At 33.1% G+C, this 25,194-nt stretch overlaps 2 protein-coding genes across 3 annotated transcripts; one reads left to right on the plus strand and one right to left on the minus strand.

Moving 5' to 3' along the window:
• Positions 1-5,308: 5,308 nt before the first annotated feature.
• LOC108223126 (cysteine synthase 2) lies at positions 5,309-11,993 on the plus strand. The gene is made up of 6 exons (XM_017397223.2): positions 5,309-5,563; positions 5,696-5,770; positions 7,648-7,791; positions 7,896-8,285; positions 8,369-8,604; positions 11,337-11,993. The coding sequence occupies exons 1-6, from the start codon at positions 5,360-5,362 to the stop codon at positions 11,560-11,562; spliced, it is 1,275 nt and encodes a 424-aa protein (XP_017252712.1). The 5' UTR covers positions 5,309-5,359; the 3' UTR covers positions 11,563-11,993.
• A 1,481-nt stretch (positions 11,994-13,474) lies between these two features.
• Positions 13,475-21,072, minus strand: LOC108223124 (DEK domain-containing chromatin-associated protein 3). 2 transcript variants are annotated; one of them, XM_064093498.1, is made up of 12 exons: positions 20,940-21,072; positions 19,835-20,486; positions 19,701-19,734; positions 17,242-17,321; positions 16,666-16,725; positions 16,444-16,554; positions 16,156-16,236; positions 15,974-16,057; positions 14,706-15,168; positions 14,398-14,513; positions 14,234-14,264; positions 13,475-13,976 (listed from the first exon to the last, which is right to left on the minus strand). In XM_064093498.1, exons 2-12 carry the CDS (start codon positions 20,420-20,422, stop codon positions 13,816-13,818), a joined length of 1,809 nt encoding a protein of 602 aa, XP_063949568.1. In that variant the 5' UTR covers positions 20,423-20,486; positions 20,940-21,072; the 3' UTR covers positions 13,475-13,815. The 2 variants fall into 2 exon arrangements, with proteins under 2 accessions (XP_063949568.1, XP_063949569.1); XM_064093499.1 differs by having other exon boundaries at positions 19,835-20,480; positions 20,940-21,059.
• Between the last annotated feature and the right edge of the window lie 4,122 nt (positions 21,073-25,194).

The raw sequence follows: 25,194 nt of genomic DNA on the forward strand, positions 1-25,194 counted from the left end.
TGAAAATTTGAAATTACACATGTCAATTTAAATTTTACATAAAATGCATGTTCTCATATATAATTTAATATTATTTCTTATATCCTGATTTATATGTCTTTTTATTCTAATATAATACTTTAGTTAGTGACATGATTTAAACTTCACACAGAAAATGAAAATTGAAATTGAATTTTAACGAAGGATGGTAGTAATCAGAACTGACCAAACCGACAGTTCAGGAACATCGACCAGATGCAATCTGTTGATACACAACAGGTTGAACGGAATCGGCGAGAACCATCGTAAAAACAAACGGGCTACGAACTCTTTACTTGTAGACTTGAACTTGGAACGCTCTCGAGCCACCCTGCTCTAATCGTCCTCCACAACCCATCCCGCCCGAACCAACCTCCAATATTCCACACTTTCGTCACTTATTTCTTTCAAGCTCCAATGATTGACGACAGTTGAATTTCGCAAGTAACTAATTAATTATTATAATTTTTGTGTCAGGCATGATAAAAATGTGTGTTTATAAAAAAATTGAGATTAAGTTGAAAAAAGGTGATAAAGAAAGGAAGATGAGGACTCGAATGATGAAAATTATTCATAAGTGATAATGAATACTTTATTAAAATCTCCGGTCAACAATAAATGAAGGGGTTAATGCTCTATTCGGTCATTGTATTGGAACAAAATTTTCAGCTGGTCTACCGAGTTAAAAAAGCTTTCAGTCAACTAATTGTACCATTTAAAACTTTCAAACTAGACTATTTCGTCAATTTTTGTTAAAAATTTAACAAAACAGATCTCCACTCCCTTCATCTTCTCTCTACCTCTCATACTCCATCTCTCCACCCATCTACAATCAGTTGTTCTTGTTTCAGAAAGTCAGGTGGGTTGTAAACCAGTAGTAACTAAATTTTGATTTTGTTGTCACAATTTAGACCAAAACTCACTCACCCCTTTTTCATTACACCTGGGGATTTGAACAAGAACCACGGGGAAGTAACCATTAACACCATCACCGGCTCCGTATTTTTAAAACAGGCTTAATCTCTCGCTTCTCTCTCCAAGTACACGCTTTTCGCATCTAGACAAACTCACCACCACTACTGTCATAGTTCCAGCCGCCACGAACAAGAACTCTAATTTACACACGCAAATTTGAAAAAAATATGCAATTCTGTTAAAATTAACGTTTGCCGTTAAAGTCAAGGACATGATTAACAGCGCTGAGATTAATCACCTTATTGAAAGTTTTTAGATGTTTTATTATTTAAATGAATTTTTTTTTACTCAGTAAACCAATTGAAAATTTTGATCCAGTGCAGTGACCAAATAGAACATTAACCCATAAATGAAGGATTGAATAATTTATTCTTATAGTTTTAAGATTTGCATAAGTTTTATTTTATTTATTTGATATTAAAATTTTTTTATTGTATATATACAATTTGTTCAAGTTTTTAGAATGGAGTTCTTTCAATTTATTTATAAAATATCTTTTAGATTAATAAAATTTATACGAGTTATCCTCTTCTTTTAAACTAGCTTCTTAACCCGTGCAAAGCACGGGTTGCTTTAAATCACTTTCTTCAATATATGTTATATCTCGTTATTTATCTTTTTCTATATTTATTTGTATTTTAAATCATAGTATGTTGATATCTGTATATACACATGTCCTCACTTTTATGATATTTATTAAAAATATAAATACAAAAAATATATTAAAATTCAGTTAAATCGATGACTAATTGGTCGAAAATTGGATTAATAGGGTCGAAAATCAGGTAGAATATTAAAAATTTACAAAAATTTTGGGGAAAATTTAAAATTTTAAAAATGATTATATATATATATATATATATATATATTATTTTTACACATATAATATTAAATTAATTCTGAATAATGATCCTATTAATCATTCTGATTAATCGTTGATTTTCTGATTCCCGCTTTTTACAACACTAAATATTTATTTATTTATTATTAAATCATAATTATATATGATATATCCAAAAAATTATAAAATATACATTTTTATAAAAACAAATAAACATTAAGGCTTAACTTTCGTTGCCAAATATAGCCCCATAGATACTTAATTCCTACATTATACATCAAGCCAGTCCATTGACTGCAATATCAAAATACATATTTTTATATATAGAGAGGTCATTATTGATTTTTAAAACTAACGTATTTTATTAGACATTAATGTCCAATCATTAATATACATTAATTATAACATGATTTTGGAATTAATTTAATATTATACATATAAATAATATATATCTAATCATTTTTAAAATTTTTTATTTTCCCCATCTTTTTTTGATAGACGTACGTTCAAATTTTGTGAATGAAAAATATTTTCTTCTTTTTTTTGAAACAAAGGTGTTAATCTAATAATAGAAAGCCATACGGCATCTACACCAATGATCGAGTCGAACAAACTGAATGTATTTTGAGTAAAGGATAGTTTAGTCATTTTGGATTAAATTGATCAAGATTCAATTTTACTGCTACAAGTATGTGTCAGATACTTAGATATATAGAATAAAAAAAATAGTTACCGGCTAATCACTGTTTCAGGCTTCTGGTCATTAGCCCCTGTACCGGGATGCTTGGCCAAATTGCTTCTTTTATCATCAACTACGGAATATATTACATGATGTTTAAACACAATTGGAAATATAACATCTCATTATGTCAGCAGCCAAACTGCTTCTTTTATTATCAACTACAGTATATATTACATGATGTTTAAACACAATTGGAAATATAACATCTCATTATGTCAACAGCCAAACTGCTTCTTTTATCATCAACTACAGTATATATTACATGATGTTTAAACGCAATTGGAAATATAACATCTCATTCTGTCAGCAGCCGCGCAGCAATCGTCAGCTTAGAGTTTTGACTATGACAAAAGAGTATACCTTCATCTACGATCGAACATTAAACTGCTCAGAAAGAATACCATCATTTTGACTCTGTTTTACATGATTTAAGGATCTATTTTATGTAACTTTTCGCAAGGATTTCAAATATACAATTTGTTTTAAGTTTGTAATTAATAGAGAGTAAATAAAAAGTACACGAGTGTACCATAGAGAGTAAATTAAAAGTACGAACGTACCATCGGTAGAAGTCAAAAATGCGATGATACCATTGAAAAAAACCACTTCTACGAGGATACCATCAAGAATTTCCCTAGATATAATTTAAATTTATATTTACTTGTATTTTAAGTCTTATTATCTTGATGTCTAAATGTACATATATCCTTACTATAATGATATTTATTAAAATGTAAATATAAAAAATATACACTATTTAAAATTTTATTCTATAATTAAATTATCATTCACCTAAAATTATTGAAAATTTGATAAAAAAAACAAATAAGATTCTTGTCGAATCAGAGTCTTTGTCGTATAGTTAAAAAATCATATATATGATTTTATTAAATCACAATAATTAAATATTTTAAAAATTGGCCGATTAACCGAATAATCGATAATAGACGAATTTTCAATACGATTTGGTAAAATTCGATTAAATCGATGATTAATTGGTCAAAATTGGATTAATCAGTCAAAAATCATGTAAAATATTAAAATTTACAAAATTTGTGGAGAAAATTTAAAATTTTAAAAATGATTAGATATATATTATTTATATGTATAATATTAAAATAATTTCAAATAATGATCATGTTATAATTAATGTATATAAATGCTTAGACATTAATGTATAATAAATACATTGCTTAGACATTAATGTATAATAAATGCGTTAGTATTAAAATTCAATAATAACTTATATATATATATTAAAATATGTGTATTAAGAGAAGGGTATATTAGTCATATCGAATTAATTTACAATGATTAGACATTAATGTCTAATAAATACATTAGCGTTAAACGTCAATAATAACCTTTATATATATAAATATTGTATAGTGAGCAAAGGGTAAATTGGTCGTTTTGAATTAAATTAATGTATCTCATATTTTTTTTTGAGAAACGTACGTATCTCATATTTTGTTGTTCATCTTTTTTAAATTAAGATTATTTGTAAATTTAATTTCAATTTAATATTTATTTGTATTTTAAGTTATATTATGTGTATATCTGTCCTTGCTTCCGGCTTTTTTTCTAAAATAGTCGCATATGTTTTTTTTTACCTGTTTGTGTAAAAAATCACAAGCACGCATAGGAACTTGAAATTCTAACTTTTTTTGAGGACTTCAATTTTTTTTCAAACATTTTAATCACTTATAAGTATTGACTCACTTCTCACAAATAGTCCACTTTTTTTATTTTGAGAAGCAGTCACTTTTCATAAGATTTACTCAAATACACTCTATATTGATGTATATATGTACACATATCCTCACTATTATGATATTTATTATAATATAAATACAAAAAATATAGTACACTATATAAAATTATATAATTAAATTACCACTCACCTAAAATTATTGAAAATTTAATACGAAAAATGAGATTCTTGCCGAATTAGAGTTTTGTCATATAGTTATATATATTATTTATAGTTATTCTAATACATATGTATATAATTTTATTAAATAATAATAATTAAACATTCTAAAAATTGGCCGAGTTAACCTATTAATCAATAGTCGGACGGATTTTGATCCGATTTGGTAAAATCCGTTTAATCGATGTCTAATTGGTCAGAAATTTGAATAATGGGTCGAAAATCATGCAAAATATAAAAATTTACAAAATTTGTGAAGAGAAATTAAAATTTTAAAAATGATTATATATATTATTTTTACATATATAATATTAAATTGATCAAATAATGACCATGTTAACCATTTCGATTAATCGTCGATATTTTTATTCTCGTTTTTTATAATACTGGATATTTATTTATTTATTAAATCATAACTATAAATGTTATATACTTATATGTATTAGAGTTTTAATTATAAAGTAATTAATGCATATTAATGAAAAGACATTAATGTCTAATAAATAGGTTGGTATTAAAAGTAAATATTAATAGTGAGTAAGGGTAGTCTAGTCTTTTTGAATTAAATTATGTATAATGAGCAAGGGTAGTTTAGTCATTTCGATTTAAATTAATCATAGTTGGTCTATTAGATAGATAATAGATTTAAGAAATTTAATTAAACAAGAAAAGCCGTCTCAATTTACAAATCGGATTCGGAGCGGACCATCCAGGTATACGATCACGTGCCTGGTTGCTGTAAACCGTGACAATTGGGCTTGTGAATACGAGGAAATCCATGTAACTGGCCCTTTAAACATGTGATGTAAAAGACTAATTATGTGGGTTGAGTGGAGACTGAGTTGCGAAGATGACAACTAGTGCGGCTGTCACAACAGCTGCTGCTGCTTCTTCCATTGCCCTGCTTGCTTACTTTCTCTCTAAATTCTACAATTCCAATCACTCCTCTGCTTCTTCTTCTTCTGAAAATGAACTTAAAAATGGACTCATTGAAGCTATTGGAAACACTCCCCTCATCAGAATCAACAGCCTTTCCCAAGCCACTGGATGTCAGGTCTCTCTCTCTCTCTCTCGCTCCCTCTCTCTCTCTCTCCCCCCCCTCTCTCTCCTCCTTTTCAAAATGGGTTTGTTTCATTTGCTTGTGTTTATGTCTTATTTGTATGTAATGTTAATTATATTTCATCAGATTCTTGGGAAAGCTGAGTTCTTAAATCCTGGTGGAAGTGTCAAAGACAGGGTTGCTGTCAAAATCATCCAGGAGGTGTGTTTTCTCTCTATTTATACATACATAATTGAAGAACCTACGATGAATGTTATGTTATTTAAATTGTTCGAGATTTAAGCTAGTCTTTACAACCATTTCCCTGCAACTATAATCAAGTACCTACATGTTATTGTTTTATCTTTCAATTTAGTTATTGTATTCACACATACACTACACTGTCATCGAAAATTCATTTATATTTATGATGGGGGGAGTGCAATACCATCTTCGGATTCCAGACTCATACTAGCTTAGTGGCCAAAGTATAGTCTAAGAGCATCTCCAAGAGGCTCTTCATTTAGGCTCCTAACTTGAGAGGAAAAATGTTGCTCCAAGAGACTCTTAAGTGGCTCTTAAATCACTAAGAGCCTCTTGTTTCTCTCTCCTCTCTCCTCAAAGTTAAGAGTAACCACATGGCTCCTAACTTATTTTTTCACAATAAAAAAATCCATCCCTCCAATTCACCTCCATCTTTCCCTCTCTTTTTTAATAGTGGAGCCCAATATATGAATAAAATATGAAATAGAAAGGAGATGTAGAGAGTATTGTTGGAGTTTACACTCTTAACTTTGTCCTAAATTACTAAGAGCCACATTTTTTATATTATATTTAGGAGCCAACAAGGAGGCTCTTGGAGATGCTCTAATAAATATCAATTCTTAATTAAAAAATGATGAAAAACGGAAGCCCTTTTTTAATGAATAAATTACATTTTTTTTCTTTTCTCAACAGTTATATTGACAAACCTTTTTTTATTTTTGGATAAAAAACCTTTCGCCGAAAATGGAGAGATGAATTGATGTATCAGTAATTGTTCAAAAAAACCCTACTCTTACTTCTTTTCCTTTTTCTTTTGTATAACTTATGGTGATGATTCTTTGGCCTTTACTAATATCAGCAGAAAAAATAAGAAGAGATTAAACTTCTCACTTTTGTTCCTATTCTCCACCCCTCTACTCCCGGAAAATGTCTCTTTTGTCAAATTCTTTAGTTTGGGTTCAGTGATTTCAATTTTGACATTAACAATCCTCATTGCCTTCGCTGCTTTAATAGACAAACCCCTGTACCTGCGTGGAAGAAAAACGCATTTTCAAAGTTTGAAATTTTCGTAGATGAGATTCTTTTCTGCGTTAGAATTGAAGTAGTTAGTGAGCTGGATGCCATACAATGGATTCATCCTGTATTCAACAAGTTGGGTAGGCAGACCGGAGAACCATATATTTTTCTCTAAAGTTGGAGCCTTGGAGGAATACTGCACATTCTACTGACTTTTGGAGCATCATTTAGCAATCTTCCCTTTCTTGTTCATGCAAGATTGTCTATGACTTATGAGTTTATGTAATTTTCCTTGCACGAGTGTAATATTATGCTAGATGTCAACATTCAATTCCACATTTACATTAATTATTATCACAGTGATATGCATTTCAATCAGCCTTACCTTTTTCTTGTTTATCATGCCTTCTCTAGTCAATTTTGTTTGCATTCATAGATTATGCTAGTGATCAAACATAAAGTTGCCATTATCAGATTTCATGACTAAAGGGTATCAGATTAACATGACCTTTTGTATTATGTTTTTGTTTATCATGAGTAATTAAGTAGGTTCATTTTTAGTACGCTCATGAATCGTGATGTTTAATCAGTTTCACTTAATGTATACATGGTAGTGATTTAAGTAAATATTTATCAATTTCACTTGAAGTATATGCCGGGTGTATACGTGGTAGACTGGTAGTGATATAAGTAAATGTTGAGCTGCAAATTGCTAACATCTTATCTTATATATGTATATGATATGATGAACTTTTGGGAAATTATACAGCAGTTATTTTGCACCAGCCTTTGATTTTCATACCTTTTTCGCTGTATAGGCTCTAGAACTTGGTCTTCTAGCTAAAGGTGGGATAGTTACAGAAGGAAGTGCTGGGAGCACTGCTATTAGTCTTGCAACAGTTGCTCCTGCTTATGGATGTCAATGTCATGTTGTTATCCCAGATGATGCTGCTATAGAGAAAGTATGTATAGATGCTCCGGACCATTTTTCTATTCAAATAATCTGTGGTCCACATCATCATCATTATACTTAGATTTCGACTATTGTATTTGTCACTTAGCTCAGTCTCAAATACTGGAGGCCCTTGGAGCTACTGTCGAAAGGGTAAGGCCAGTATCGATTACACACAAAGACCACTACGTCAATATTGCAAAAAGAAGGGCAGTGGAAGCAAATGAAGTAGCCTTGAAGCAAGACATAGCGAAACAAACAAATGGCAAAGATGTAGAACAAAGTAATGGTGATATAATTGACGGAGAAAAACAGGATACTTTTTTCTCGCGAGACTGCAAAGGTGGGTTTTTCGCAGATCAATTTGAGAATCTTGCAAACTTCAGGGCTCACTATGAGGGTACTGGGCCAGAAATCTGGAAACAGACTGGTGGCAACTTGCATTCTTTTGTTGCAGCTGCAGGCACAGGTGGCACTGTTGCAGGTGTTTCACGATTTCTGAAGGTTTGTTGCTTCTATAGTTCCCCGTAATTCGCTTTTGTATAGTGCTGCTAGTTCTGTGATATAAGCTTTAGCATCTTCAACAGGAAAAAGACCCAAATATCAAGTGCTTCCTTATTGATCCTCCTGGTTCCGGACTGTTTAACAAGGTAACACGGGGAGTGATGTACACAAAAGAGGAGGCTGAAGGGCGGAGACTAAAGAACCCATTTGACACCATAACGGAAGGAATTGGGATCAATAGATTAACAGAAAACTTTAAAATGGCAGAACTTGATGGGGCTTTCCGTGGTACTGATTTGGAAGCAGTTGAAATGTCCAGGTTAGTGCTTGGTCTCTACGCATTTTCTCTTTGTAGAAAATTATAGATATCTCCAACTGTATTGGTAGTGACCACTTGTTTATCATCTCTTCCGAACCGTTAAGTGTCAAGTATAGGTCAATCCTTGGCAACCTAGTAATGATATTATACTGACTTATTGTCTGTTTTTTATTGGGATAATTTTATGGTGGCTTCCACAAACAAACTGTGTTGTTTAACCCTATAGGAAACAGCACGCATGTGCATGGAAAACCTCTAGGGTGCAATATACGCCAATCCTGGATCTTCTATTGATTGTAGGATGACAAATAGAGTTGTTCTCTCACTTGACACTTCCCCACTTTTAAATACAAAAGCTTTATATTCATGACCCTCGGGCGCGCACAACTTTCTCCTGTGTATATTTTCCCTCAATACACAACTCTCTAGTTTGCTCACACTTGTTATGGTGTTAATTCTCAAAGTTTATGAGAAACATGAATCTATAAAATGGGATAGTTAGAATGAAATAGGAAGAGTGGGCAGAGAAACTGGAAATGTATACTATTGATACTTTCACTGCATATTGCAAAGGAGGCAGGAGCCTCACTAAATAGAAAACTTGGTGGCCACTCCTTTAGCAGTAATGATGATGTCAACATACTTGGAGGCTACAGTTGTAATGTCACCATGTTGTCATGGTGCTTATTTGATATGTTATCCTGACTAGAGCCGGCCAAACGGGCGGGCCGGGGCGGTTCGGGCCGGTTCAGACGGTTCCCGAACCGCCACAGGAAGAACCGTAACCGGCACGTATTGGTTGACGGTCCGGTCCGTGCCGGGCCGGGCTGAGGAAAGTGAAAACCGGAACCGGCTTATACGGATTCTACGGGTTTGAAGGGTTAAGCGGATTGGCGGTTCAACCGGTCACGGTTCCACGGTTCAATTGCCGCGGTTTAGCAGACAGAAGCAGAGACACTGCCACAGTAGTCAATTAAGTGATCATTGTTTGTTTTTTGTTTTTTAATGCAAGTGCAAGTGTTTGTTTTTAGTGCACTGTGCAACTGTGACTTTGCAATGTAATTTGATTTTGGAATTTAATTGTTTCATTTAATTAATAAATAAATTATTATAAACTAATAAATAAATGGTAAAAAGAGGGCAGTACCTCTTGTAAATTTTATAAATTAGAAAAAGATTTTACAAATAATGTGAGAGGACTCCTCTCTAAAAATTTTAACGGAACAAACCGCTTGTACAAACTAAATAAAAAAATACATAACGAAAGAAATTTTTTATTTATTCTTGTTCATTTGCCGAATTGCCGCCTTCGGACGACGAAGTATCCATCAACATCCAAGGATCTTCTTCCTCATCCGAGTCATCTTCTTGAAGTCCTTGTTGTCTTTGTCTTTTCGCAGCTTGGTCCCAATCTTTTTTACAAACACAAATCTTTACCGCATCTGGCGCGAGACTTGATCTTTTCTCATCCAAAACTCTTCTACCTGCACTAAAAGCCGACTCCGATGCAATTGTAGAGGCAGGGACTACTAATACGTCCCTTGCAATTTTAGCTAAAACTGGAAATTGTATCTCATGACTTCTCCACCATGTTAATATTTCAAAATCTTATCTTGTTTCTAACTTCTACTCCACTTATTTATTTTAAACAAAAAGCAATTATTTTAAATTCACCCAAATTGGTCGCTTTGACTTAATTACAAATAAGTGTTTATTGTAGAAGTTCTAAGTTATTTATAAGTGAAAAATAATATTTAATTTATATATTTGAATATTTTTTATATTCACAACTTATCGAGTATAAAATCATTAATAATATAATAAAATATTAAAAACTATCTTTTAAAATGATCTTTTATACTTTGTTAAATCAAATTTTAAGAATAAAAACTAGCCACAAAAAGGAGTAGAATTTTTAAACTAACAATTTGTCAAATTTTAACTCAATAGAACTTGTAATCTATATAAAAAAATATACTCAATATTTACTACTAGTTCATATATTCTAGTAATAATTTGCGTGAACTTAACATCATGATTGAGATTGACCAAACATAGTTTACATGCAAACATGCTCAAACAAGTAACACGGTTCACACGGTTCACGGAACCGCGGTTCACGCGGGTTGGCGGGCTACCGTGGTTCGCGGGTCGCGGTTAACCGCGGGCTTTCGCGGATCGCGGTTCCAGACGGTTCGAGCGGGTTTTACCGGTTTTGGCGGGCCGGTTTGTGACGGTTTGCGAATCGAAGATATGTGAACCGTAACCGGCTCGTCGTTAAACCTCGGTTCGGGCCGGTTCGTGCCGGTTCGAACCGGCACGTGAAAATACGGGCTAAATGTCGGTTCGGGCCGGTTCGGGCCGAGCCAAACCGCCCGTTTGGCCGGCTCTAATCCTGACATTGAAATTAATAGTGTGCACAATAAAATAATTTTTTTTTGGGGTATAGTGTGCACAAATTTCCATACGTTACTAGTATATAGAAACCACAAGTTAGTAACCTGGACTACTGTTGTTGGCTAAGAACAACTTGGTGGACAAGATTTATACTACTCTCAATAATTACCTAAATCTTATGACGAGGTCTTTGCCAAGTGCTATCACATTGATACAGAGGAATGATTATAATAATGAAATTATAAAAGTTTTGGTGATTTTTCAGGTAAAACCAGTTATTTTTTTGTTTTTATTTTTCAATCTTCCAGACTAATGCTGCTCCTCCTGACATTTAGGTTTCTGTTGAAAAATGATGGGCTTTTTGTTGGGAGCTCTTCAGCTATGAATTGCGTTGGAGCAGTAAGAGTTGCACAATCCCTTGGTCCAGGCCACATTATCGTTACAATTTTGTGTGATAGTGGGATGAGACATCTGAGTAAGTTTCACAGTGCTCAATATCTATCTCAGCATGGCCTGATACCCAGAGCTAATGGGTTAGAATTTCTTGGTCTCCGGGGCTGACCTAATCATCATACCCATTTGCATGCCCGAACTATTCATTGAACATCTGGATGTCTCTAACAGTCACAACTCACAACTACAGTTCCATTTTCTGTACACTTCCTAGTTCATAGTATGAATCTTTAGAGAATTGTTAGTAATTTAACAGCTGGAAGTATACGGAAAGGATTCTAACAGCAGTGAGGCGCTGCCGACTCCATATCAAGCTGAGCTGATGTCCAAAACTGCTACTTGCTAGAAGGGCAGGGATATATGTAAAACATCTGAGAAAAGACTAGCTCCTCTCGTGGCACTGATGTATATTAGATTACAGACTCCCAAGAGTTGACTACAGGCTCACAAATGGCCGAGGTTAATTCTTTCGTAGTGCATTTTGTGCAAGACTTTTGAATACTGATTGATTTTTAACCTGACATGCAATTTTAAGTCCATTACCTGTATAGCTGCTAAATTGGCAATTTTAGATTATTTTTTTTGTGAATTAAACTTTTCCGAGAGGATGTTTTTGAAAATTTTCACTTTCTTGGCTAATTTTTGTAAGAAATCTTTTGTCAAAAAATTGTAAAATGGACATTATTGTTCTTAGAATCTCAATAGAAACAACATATTGTATTATAAAAAAAATCAAGATTTTTTGAATTAGGGTTAATTTTGATTGTTTTTATTCGTTAATTTTCTCAAAAATTCGTAAAAGGCTTTAAAAATTTTTGTAACGAGTCATTTTTAATTTATTAAAAATTGCTTCAAATTTTGTTCTAGCCAAAATGAATTATACAGAACGGGGAATTTAACGAGATTACAAACCCAAGTTATCGTCATTTTGACGCATCTAATCATCTTCTTTTATTACATTAGATCCCCCACAATTACTTTCGTTGCATAGTGGGATAGCACGCACTTTGGAGGAATTCAAGGTTACTAACACCTTTTCGTCCATGTCACGGATATACAAGAGTGTTATAGATCCTTTACAAGGTCAAGTGCCTTTACAGGGCTTCCGAGAGAAACCTGGACGAATCACTAACTTCAACGTCTTTGTCTACCCTCCCGGAAGGAACGTCTTTGTCTAGTGGTGAAAACTTCACTTAACAAAGTGATAAGTCATTGGAGGATTTTTTACAGAATCACACGCCTTCACAGGCTTCTGAGGGAAACCAACCAATACTTCTGCCCTCCCGGAAGGAACGTCTTTGTCTAGTGGTGAAAACTTCACTTTACAAAGTGATAAGTCATTGGAGGATTTTTTACAGAATCACACGCCTTCACAGGCTTCTGAGGGAAACCAACCAACACTTCTGCATCTGCTTAAGGACTGGTAGTCGGCAACTTGAGGATTATGAATCAGATTCATTTAAAAAGTCTAATAAAGATAGGGATTTACGAAACCCCATTACACCATCTGTGACCTCTCTTGGAGGGGCTAGGATGATTTTTTTAAGGTACATCTTCTTATGAAGGCTTTTTGAATGTGAGGGAAACAGTAACAATTAAACTCGTTAAATACAACCTCACCTCTAAAGCGGTGACTTGAACGAAATGAGAGATACACCTGCAGAACGCGATAGTGAGACACCCACTCTTCGAGGTGCTGAGAAAGGTTATGTTTTTCTCTAAATAACATAACGTTGCGCCTCACCACTGTCCTCTGTTAAGTCTTGGCACAAAGTATATGCAGATTGTTTTTTAGCCATATCCAAAAGACTTTGCGCCAACTGTACTCCAAATTAGAGGCGCAATGTGGTAATATCTTGATAACCGGCTAAGTAGTCACTTTGGGACTAGCAACCACCAAGTTTGGCATGTCACTAGACTTGCTCTAAAACAATACGACCCTGACAATAATGGACTATCAAATTATTACCGACTTCTGACAAGAAAAAGGCATAAACTTGATAGCAAACTAGCAACAGAATTTGAAGATGATAAGAGAAATTTAATCCAATTTCCAGCCACTATAAAATTCAATCCGCTAAATGGTTACAATGTCACATTAAGGACTAGAAAGAAAAATTACCTAAATCCCCACGTTCATGGATATATAACTTATCTTCTGCTCCTATTAATTTCTACCGACTTCAGACTATGCCAGCATATAAACAATCCCACTAATATATTACAGCCCGCTGTACTCAGTCATAACTGAACGGACAACATAAACATAACTTCAAACAACATATAAGGGGTTATGATTGCAATGATAACTTAATTGCCTGTACTACATACTACTCTTAATGAAGAACTTTCATCTGAGAATCAGACTTCCACCCCCTTGCCTGCCTGCTTGTCATCTTTTACAGCTTCAATTTCTTCGTCTTCCTCATCCTCCTCCTCTTCGGCTAGTTTGGTTAGCTCATCCTGTATCATGTGCTTAATAGTGGTCTTTCTGGGTACGAGATCTGTACTGAACCGCTCACCTGCAGATACATAAAGCTTTTCGTCACTGAATTGACATGCACAACATCATTATCATCACTTAAATGATCCCAAAAAAAAAAGGCAATTCCAAAAGAATCCACAAGGCTACTTCAACAATAACTCAGATTTTACTATTTCTACTTCTGAAAACACACTCTTACACGGGTCTCGATATCTGTGATGTATATATTAGCATGTAGGGAATAAAGCATGCCAAGTAAGACATGGAAACAAACTACAGAGCTGTTGAGCTTACCAAGTAACTTTAGAATGTCCGTAAAGGTAGCCTGCAGGGCATCCAAAGGTCAAGATCATTATTCAACTATTGTTGAAATGTAACAAATAAAATATCATTGCATAGTGTGTAGATATGCTACATTGTGTCAATTATCAAACTCAGGATAAAGAATATACTCTCACCGTGTTGAAGTCCACCTCCTTCAGGATTTCGCATATTGCAATTTTAAGCTCAGCATCGCTGGGCTTTAACTTCTCCGCTTTAGGTTTTTTCTCCTTTCCTTTCACAACTTTTTTGCCTAAAGAATAAAGAAGGATATCAGAGCACAACGTAGCTTAATTGCTGAAATTATTAGCTTTGCTTAAAAGGAACTACTGAACTCGGAACATTTATCTTAGCGAGGTGCCGAGGTATTGAATTCTTTTGAAAATTTATTTGTTTGGGCAGGAACATAGCTAAATGTGTGTAGAAAGAGACGCCATACTCTCACCAGTAATGTCTTTGGAAGCAGATTTCTTTGCTGTTGGTGACTTCTCCTTGACTGCTTCAGTCTTCTTCTTCCCCGCGGATCCCTTTGGAGTCTTATCACTGTCATAAACCTTAAGATGACTAGAGGATGGTCTTGACGGTGTTTTCTTTGGTGTGGGGCTCGAGTTTTTAACTGTCGTTGCTTTTTTGGGTTTAGCATTCTCTGGTGTATTCTTCTTTACAGATGATTTCTTTGAGGAAACCCTTTTGCGCTTTCTAGTCTCTTCTTCAGACTCGGCACCAGTATCCATTTCTTTATTCTCACTTTTGGCAAGCTCAAGCTTTTCATCTTCAGATCCATCGGAACTAGGATCCACATTTTCCTGTCCTCCATGTGCATCATCTTCTTGTTCACGATCATTGTCCGTTTCAGGTGCATCGTCTTTCTCCTCCCCTCTGGATGCACTGGCACTCCTCTTCCGACTCTACAGATATTCAACACATAAAATTCCAACATGAGACGAGAAAGATAAAGTAAAAAAGAGGCTTCCCAGGGTACCAGTGGCAAAATCCTCCTAGCATTTTTACTTCACCGTGAGACAAGACATTCACCTTAAAAACTAGACTACAAATCTGCAACTGGTATATTACAAATCATATGAAGAGTTTTCCAATTTAGAGCCCGTTCGGCTGAGCTTATGGCTTATGACTTAACGTGACTTATGTGATAAGCTGTTAGCTTAAAATGCCTGTTTGGATAATTTTGACTTATTAATGACTTATGAGTTATTAAAAAAATAATAATGAAAATAAAAGTGATTTATGGGTAATTTATGACTTAAGAGTTATTTTTATCAAAAAAAAAGTTCAAAAAAAATTAATCACTGAAAAAAGTACCTCAAACTAACTTCTGGCTTTAAGTCAGTTTCTGGCTTATTTCTGACTTTAAGCCGGCTTCTAGCTTATAACACAAACAAACATTTTTCAGCTTAAAGCCAGAGATGACTTAAAGCCCGGGCTTTAAGCCCAGGCAAACAGGCTCTTAGTAGTGACACAATTGAATTACATCAAAGAGCAAGAACTTAATCAGCATGGTGGCAATTACGTAAATGCTTCACTTAGAGATAATAAGAAAGAATGAAAACATGTACATACTCAGAAAGAATGTCTAAACAGATTTCATGTGAATATATGTAAACACCAATGCTTTTAAATAGAGTAGAATTCACAGTACTATTGTGTTTATCATTTGGCTGGTAACGAAATGGAAGGTTCTAAACGAGCTTATACCTTAGCTGAGCTTTTTGAAGGTGCACTCTCAGATGTTGAGGTACTCTTTTTGCTTGATCTCTTGCGCTTGTCACCTTTGCTTGACTGATTGTGATAGACATACATAATATGCACTAACATAAGTAAAGAGCATGTACAAAAATACTTTGCACAATAATATAACTATTTTTTATGTTACTAACCAGTTCTTTATCAGCAAGTAACTCGCTGGTAGTAGCCTGAGGAGCTTCCAAAAATTCAAACAACTTTGTTACAATATCTTCCTGTATCCACACAAAAGTTCTCATAAATACAAGTTACCATCATGATACACAGTGATATATCAAATGCTTCAATACTGAAAGGATATTACTGAAATCAAATGAAGCTTTGGGAGTACAACTAGTACATTTGAATTGTCAGAATGGCAAGTTGTTAAATGACAAACTCCATTTTCGTTGATTCTAATGAATTGTAGTTATTTGACAAACCTTTTTAGCAGTAGCCTTGGCTATTGGCAAATCGAGGACATCACAGAATTCCAATAATTTTTCTTTCACACACTTGTCGAGCTTTTCTTTAACTTTGTTCTTTTGTTTGTCCTGCAGTACGGAATGTCAAATACCATGGGTTGGTTCTTCAAACAATTCACCAACTTAGCCAAGGTAAGCAAAACAACATTAAGTAAATAGTCGGTAAAGTACCACTCTTACCTCATTATCATGCCATACAAAGCCAGAAAACTGGGAGATGTTACTCTTAACCTGAGATGCCTGCAAAAGCCACATATTACACTCACATCAGATTTACTATTGTTTCTGGAAATGGAAGCCAAAAGTTAAGATAAGGAGTTAATATTCTTTATGTATTACATATTTACAATAATTCCCTCCACCCGCTACAAATACAGATGGTCCCAAGTTGATTTTTAATAGCCAACTGACTCATTTACAAACAAGCAAGTGAATATCTATAACCGATTCTAATGAATGAAGTTGTAGATAATTATACAACATACTTGCAACATCTATGTCAACCAATCTTGAATGAAAACACATATTTATAGAAGCCAAATTGACTTCAAAATACAAGACTGGTCATCTACTCGGAAAATGGTCAAGATCATAGCACCAGAATTTATAATAAATTGTAATTGGTTGAACAAACCCTACCATTATGCAGAAATTAGAGATGGGAAGATCATAATACAACACAAGATATCAATGAGGTAATTATGGCCCCTCATCAGCGATCTTTGCACAAACAAATATAATTTTCAAGAGTACCACCTTTCCTCTTCTTCCAAACAGAATTGTATGAAGCAATTTGTAAGTCTCCTCACTCTTCTTCCTTGATAATTTGTATGCCACTGTAACAGCAATTAAGACAGAGTGAGTTTCCAACAAATTTTAGTTGCCCAGGTTGTTGGTAAATAGAGTACTACAGAAGCAATTTTAAAATGTTATATAAGCTTATAAGATCAACAAAATGATGAGTTGCTCTAGAAAATTCAAAAAACACAGTGCAATGATAGAACAGTTTGAAATCACCACAACAGCATAAAATAATATATAGAAGGTAGTGCTATTAACTGGATACTAAAGCATCTTCAAACAGGTTTACCACAATAATTACAGAGCTTTGCATTCAAAACAAGTAAATAACTTTACTACTGACACAAACTAGAAAAAGATATAGAAGTATACTAGGGCTCCAAGTTGTATATTTCAGTACTTCATTTATCACAAGTAGATTAAATTTATTTAAGAATTAAGATAACAATTCACTTGCTTTCCTCATTGCATGACCAATCATGACAAACTTCTGCTGCAATCATACTATAGTTGCCATAAAATTTGAGCCAAAGCATTTAATCACATAAACTGTCTCCATAAAATTTCAGTTTAAGGCTTTGATGCACTATCTATTCAGAGCTTAGTTGCTCATGTGGGAGCTTCCTTCAGTCCAGTCACTTCAGACCTCAAGGAGATATATTAAAGATTAAATAAATTTTTAAAAAAAAAAAGATTAGAATTTTTACTATGCAAGTGAGCTTTGTTAGCAATACCTTTGTAGTATTGTAACTTTCTTCAAAATATATTAATTAAAACTCAAGTTAATGAAATCAACAGAACACGTCATTGATCACTGTCACCACATAGTACATGATGTTTCGAAAAGTTGCAGTCTCTTGAAATAACTTAAATGTCGTATGTGGGGATTAGACTTGCATACCATTATATCATGACTAAAAGGAAGAGTACAGAATAATAAATAGATGAAAATCTTTAGCCAAAGACTTAATACATCTGTATTGCTTAAGTTGCCAAAGTCCATCAACAGTAGCAATTTTGATAGCAAGACGCCAGAGAAACCCAACTGAGCATATTTGTACGCATAAAATGTTCATATATAGCAAGTATACATGTCCAATTAATATATATGTCTGCATTGTCTTTATTAATATAACAGAACTGCTGCACCTCAAAATTATTAACAATATCATTTTTAAATAAAAAAAGAATTTTTTTAATATGCAGTGCAAGGCGCAAGCTCTACATGTGTGCTTGTATATGAGTATAATAATACTAGGTTGAGAATGAAACTCATACATATTACATATAGTATATAGACACCTATAGCCTTGTATATACTATATTACTATGCACTTGTAAAATTGTACATACATGTTTATAATGTATAATCACATCATTATATATAGGCCTCCTCGACAGTGAAAAATGAGATTTCCAAGAAATCACTTACAATTAGAAACGGTACCTACGTTTATAAACCCGTCTAAAACTAAAGGTTTTCATTTTTGAAATTTCTCGGACGAGATTTTCAAAATTCCATTCCCAAGCCGCTATCCAAACACACATCCAAAACACTTATACTCAAACATACAATAGTCATCCAAGATATACATACAAAAATATATAGTAGCAGTGTAGCACACAAGAAAACTAACGAACTGATAATTTTACACATGTTATATAAGTAATCGATAATTTTTCATTTTGTTTAGTGAAATTGAAAACAACTTTGGACCAAAGTATGTTACAAAAATTAGCAAAAACTAATCTAGAAGTTTTAAAAATTGTCTTGCACTGATAGGAGATGAGTTATGCCAAATGTAACCTTAACCCACTACATTTCAGTATTTATTACTCAAGTAGGCTGAAAACTATATTAAAGGAAATCCAAATGAAGCTTGTTTCCTTGAGAAACTAAAACAACTGATTAAGCTTGACAGTTTTCTTACACGAAACACATTCTGAACATACAGGATAGTAGTCCTGAAATATAAGCTTTGATTAATTATACAACCAATAATAAACCAAGATTTGTCAATTACTGCAAGTGACAACGAGCAAAGATTTTAGAATGAAGGAAAGTGAACATAGTAGTTATCATATCTAACAGCCAATTTTATCACATAAAAGTGTCCTATCAGATATTAAATGTTCCTCGAACAGAATAAGCTGCACCAGTGACCAGATACTCAAATTATTAAAGATTTCTCCGTTAAAAAAATTATTGACCTATATAGCCAATAAGATGAAGTTTTTACAGGAAAAACATGTTGTGGGTAAAGGCCTGTACCGGGGTCACCAAAATAATATTAACTTCTTTTTAGAATTTAATGCCCAATCTAGTATAAGCTATACTTATATGGGCAACAAATATAAAAAACAAATGATATATGAAGTAAGCAAGAAACAGAGAAGAAGCAAAAGTAATTTACCATTGGGTATGTCTTTTAGTGCAGTACCACGGCCCTGCAATTTCCACATTTAACAAAAAGAACTCCTTAACAAAAGACTTTTAAACCTTAACTTAGAAATCAAAAGTTAAAACAAATTTCTTAAACAGTAATACCTTCTCAATATGGAATTCTTTACCCGAATCTTTCTCAATAGTTGCGACAAGCCTTTCTACGGACTTCCTCTCACGTACTGGGCGATCGCTTGCAGGAGCTACAGGGGTCTTGGGCTCCTCTTTCTTCTTTTCCACAGTCTTCTTATTTTTGGATTTTTCCTCATCTGCTTTCGGGTTTCCTTTCCCACGTTTTCTCTTTGAGATACTTTTCTCTGCGTCCTTATCGGCACTTTCATCACCCACCGACAATCCAGGAGCACTCTCGACTTTATCCTTGCTCTCCTCTTCCGATTTTGCCCCATTCTCTTCTTCTACAGCTGCGCTCTTAGGCTCTTCATCGTCTTTCTTTTCCTTTGATTCAGAATCTTCTTTCACATCTTCTTTCTCCGGTTCCCGAGTTTCTTCGTTGTCTACATCCATTTCAGTCTCAAATTTCTCCTCACCGTTGGGATCCTCTTCCATATCTTTTACTCCATCTTTGGCATCGTCCGTCTTGTCAACCACAGAATCACCTTGTTCCTGAATGGAAGCAACTCCATTCTCCACAACCTCCTTAACCTCACTCACCTCCTCTCCTTCCTTGCCCATAACAAATTAAAACTCACAATTAACACCTACCCACCCAAACACTGCTTAAACTCACCGACTATATCTGCCCAGAACAGTAACAAATATTTAAAATATTACTAACAAAAATATCTGGATAAAATTTTACTCGAATGTAAATAAAACACAAAAGAATCTCAAAAGAAAATAAAAAATTCAACTAAATAGCAACCACAAAAACTAAATGCACGCATAACCAGAGAGAGGGAGGGAGAGAGAGAGGGAGAGAGATTAATTGGGAAACAAAATCAAACACAGAAAAGGCCCATAATTTCAATGTACACTTGTACAAAAAATCAAAATTTGAAGCTGAAAAGAGTGAAGATAAGCATGTAAAAGCAAAAGCAGGCAAGATCTACAAAAGCATGTAAGCAGAAACAACAAAAAACCTAACTCACAATTATAAAAATTCAATCTTTGCATACAATGATACAAGAACAAACAAATACACAAGAATTAGATAACAAGAGATACAAATTAGTTGAAATCAAAAACTTACAGTAAATTTAGGGCTCGTTTCTTCGCACCGATATGAACTAGTGTGTACGAGTTTAAAAGAGTTGCGACAAAGTACTGAAAATTTTAGAGACAGAATTGTGTGTAATTTTATGGACCGGACTTGAAAAGCGGATTTTAAAACAACTATAATGCCATGTCGGATCAGTACTTGTACTTCTCATGGCCCTAATTTTGTACACGTGGACGGTTCAGATTTTCTTTTATTTTTCATTTTCATAAGTATGGCAATTGTCGGATCTTATTTGTGTTTATTTGCATGGCAATGACTAAAATATTCGCTTTAAAGTTATCACAAATTCGATTTGTCTAAAACTTTTAATAATAAATTTGGTATCCCGATTATATATCCTTTTCGGAATTCTGACTATAAATCAATTTTCTAAATATAATAAATGCAATATACATATAAAAACATAATATTATTATATATAATTATTAATATACAACCGATGATATATTTCAACCAAATACATATCTGTAGGGGCGGAACCAGGGGGCGAAGGGGGGCTGGAGTCCCGGCCTGAAAAAAAGTTTTTTTTCCAACCCCATATATTCTCTAAAAATGATATAAAGAAATTTTTTGAGCCCCGGATAAATTTTAAAAATCTTTGTATTAACTGATATTTTTCCCAATCAAATGTTGTTAATTATTTGAGCCCCGAGTGAGTTAGTCTCCTGGTTCCTCCACTGCATATCTATATTTCATATATAATGAATTTCAATCAAAATCATATTACTAATCTTCGATCAACCAAAATTTGTTCCCCTTATCATATAGTTAAATAATAATACATAACAAATCGTGGTTGAATCCATGAACAAGTGCTACTTGTGCAATAATGATATAAAAATCAAGTCCATAACCAAAGTTGAATTATATTCACATATATAATAATTATAAGAAAAATAAATTGGTCGTTTGGTGTAATATTATCAAATACTTATAATTTATTGGATCTTTTTATTTGATTAACAGTCAAGATGACATAAAAATATTTTTATATAATATTTAAGAATAAAATTTATTATATATCATATTTTAATTGTAGTATTGTAAATCAACATCTTAGCAATTCATTATTTTAAATTCAGCTGTCATTATGACTCTTTTTTTATTATTTTTTAAAGCCAAAGAAGAAAAAATCAGGCTTAGAGGATCCAATGAAGATTTGGCAACTAGACTAACAGCTGGGTTGGAGGCTGAGCTTGACAATGAATTAAGAGGAGAGCAGGGGAAAGAAAAGCAACTGTGGCTATGCAAAGACAAATTATAGAATAAGCCAACAAGAACTTGAAAAAGAAAGAATACAAGAAGAAGGAAAGAACAAGAGTCAAGGCCAAGATACCTGAAGAGAAGGAACCCTTACTTTCAAGTTGTTCAAACATTACCCTAGGGGACATTCTCCTAAATGTACCCAAGAAAGAGCCCGGGGGAATTTGATGTCTTAAATCTAAAATTTTCCAAAATCTATGTGACTAAAGAAGAATCTAGAAAGGAAGCTGCAGGTCAAGGTGTCAAGGAGCAGACTGTAAAACATGTGAAATAGAGGCCTCGACAGATTTAAAATAAGCAAAATAATTTGTGTAGGTTTGATGTATATAGTAGGTCCAATGCAGATCAAGACACCCTCCAAGATAATTGCAATTGCCAGTATACCTGAAATTGCAAGAATGCCAAAGTCCAATTATACCTATGCCATTCATCTTTATGAACAACCAAACGTAGAGCTTCATCCATATGAATTGGACAAAGTAAGGGCTGGCAGCTAACGGTAAAATGTCATAGAGACAGAAGTTTCACAGGATCCAGAAGGACATGGTATCTACAAAATATTTCAGATCAGGATTACCATATTTTGATATATGTTTATACTAAATTAGAGAACACAGGTAGATTCTCAAGAGTAGCTAGATCAGAAATCTATAACAAATTTGCAGAAATTTAAAGAGAATGGAATCAACCTGTCGGTCTGCCACTAAGGCTAAGTCATCCTGTCACAGGCATAACAATTAATTTTCAACCTTTTTGGCTGATGGAATTCAGATATGAGCAAGGCGGTAGGAGGTTCTTCACAATGGAAAATCATGCCAAAATAGCTGCTACTGTTACCCTAAGTCTTATGCAATCTATGCTGGATCCAAAAGTTGAAGACGAGGATGCCTTCCTAAAGGGAAAATCAATAGAAGAAGAAATTCAATGGAGGAAGTGAAGAAATTGACAGGAAAAGAAGAAGACATTAATCTACTTAATCTAAAAGAGCATCTTCAGCTTGACTGTATTTTTATCAACCCTAGCAATTCAATTATATTTCTACTTTGCACTCCTTGTATATTTTCATATTCAACACAAGTGAAATATGCTGCTCAACTATGGACTTTTTTGCTAAGTGTTTTGTTATGCTGCTCAACTATGGACTTTTTTGCTAAGTGTTTTGTTATCATCATTTACTCAATTTTTATGTCATAAATTCTTTCAGATATAAATAGGGAGGGATTGTTAGGAATATGTTAGATTATATTCAACCTCCCTTCTACAATCTAAACTCATCGTTTGAATTGTTAAATTACAAGTGAATCAGCTGACCATTCATTTTATGTAAGATTTCGTTTTGCACTTTCATTTCAATTATTCTAATTGTTAATCTCCATTTCTATCGATGGATGTGTAGTTAGAATGATCAATTATAAATATTTTAAGTTATATAAACTACATAAGTGAAGATCAACGACTAATAAAAGTATCAACGGATGAAAAATAAAAGTGCTATCATCTGTTATCTTAACTCATCAACGTTTGAGCTCAAAATGAACTATCAACTAATAACTCAAGAAACCATCAACAACTATTGAATTAGCTTATCAACTTCTAATTCGATAGTTATCAGTTGACAGTAACAAATCAAAGAAAAGGACAACAATCACATGGGTTGATCTAGAAAAATGTTGTAACAGTTTTGGAAGCTACGCTATAAAAATGTTTAGTCAAATATTGAAGACCTCGAAGCCTTCCATTTTAAGCAAAACAATAGGGAAATAAGCAACCATGTTTTCAGTCACAAATGACAAGTATTTATCAAATTATGGATGCAAAGGATTGAGTGGGAGTATGCTACTGAATACTAGAATAGAAATAGCTAGTCTGCTTTAATATATATACACATTGTATTTCTTAAATTTCAATGTATTAATTAAATAAGAAATGAAGAACAACTCAGAATAGATTAGCAAGACATTTTTGTAAAATTAGCTCTTCAATATTTGTAAGCAGCCAAATATATTTTTACTTGGGGAGGTTCTTCAATCTAAAAATCCTTAGGTGGACAACTCAATCCACCTGAAAATTTGAAAGCCTCTGATTCTTAATTTCTGTCTTAGATAATATCTATTGTTCTTTTGTACTATCAAAATTCAAGAAAGTTTTCAACCCCTCTGTAGTGGATTTAGGCCTAGCATAGAAAAAATGCTGGTCAAAAAATATTATGTTGTGGAAATCATATAATAATTTGGTATTTTTTTTTGATATTTGCATATTTTGAATTATATATAATATATAAAGTAATATTTTTGATGAGATTTGATAGTGAAATATATAACAGCTTTCCGCAAAATTGAATAACAACCTTTTTTCAAAAAGTTTGGGAAGACTTGCTTTCTCTGGAAGCCGAATCAAAAAACTATTTGATCTAGAAAAGTTATTTTTAGATTTATCAAACAGTTTTTATATGCTTTTTAAGAAAAAATTATGTTGCTTTCTACATATTACCTAACGAAACATAAAAACCTATGTTTGTTACAATTTAGGTTTAGAAGGAGGAATGAAGACAACATATACGGTTTTGCGATATTATATATAATATAATGTGTTTTGTTAATTGTTGTAATAAATATATTTATATTTTTAAAAAAACTAGTCATTAATTTAATTAATTCAAAACATTCTAAATATTTATAAAATTAAAATATTATTGTATCATTAATATCATATATATTAAATATATATTTAATTGATGAGACAAAATTTAGTATATGAAAAATGACCATACCTCCCCCTCATGCCTTATTATTAAAAACCCATGTCTTGGCTGCTGAGATTCAAGTTGTGAACACCCTCGGGAAATTTTGCATATATATCCAAGATTAATTAATGAGTTATTTTATTATTATGTTATTTTACATATACAATTTATAAATATTTTATATTAACTTATATCACATTTAAATTTCAAAATAAAATT

This window comes from Daucus carota, chromosome 5 (assembly GCF_001625215.2).
Source record: "Daucus carota subsp. sativus chromosome 5, DH1 v3.0, whole genome shotgun sequence".
In the NCBI taxonomy this organism is placed as follows: domain Eukaryota; kingdom Viridiplantae; phylum Streptophyta; class Magnoliopsida; order Apiales; family Apiaceae; genus Daucus; species Daucus carota.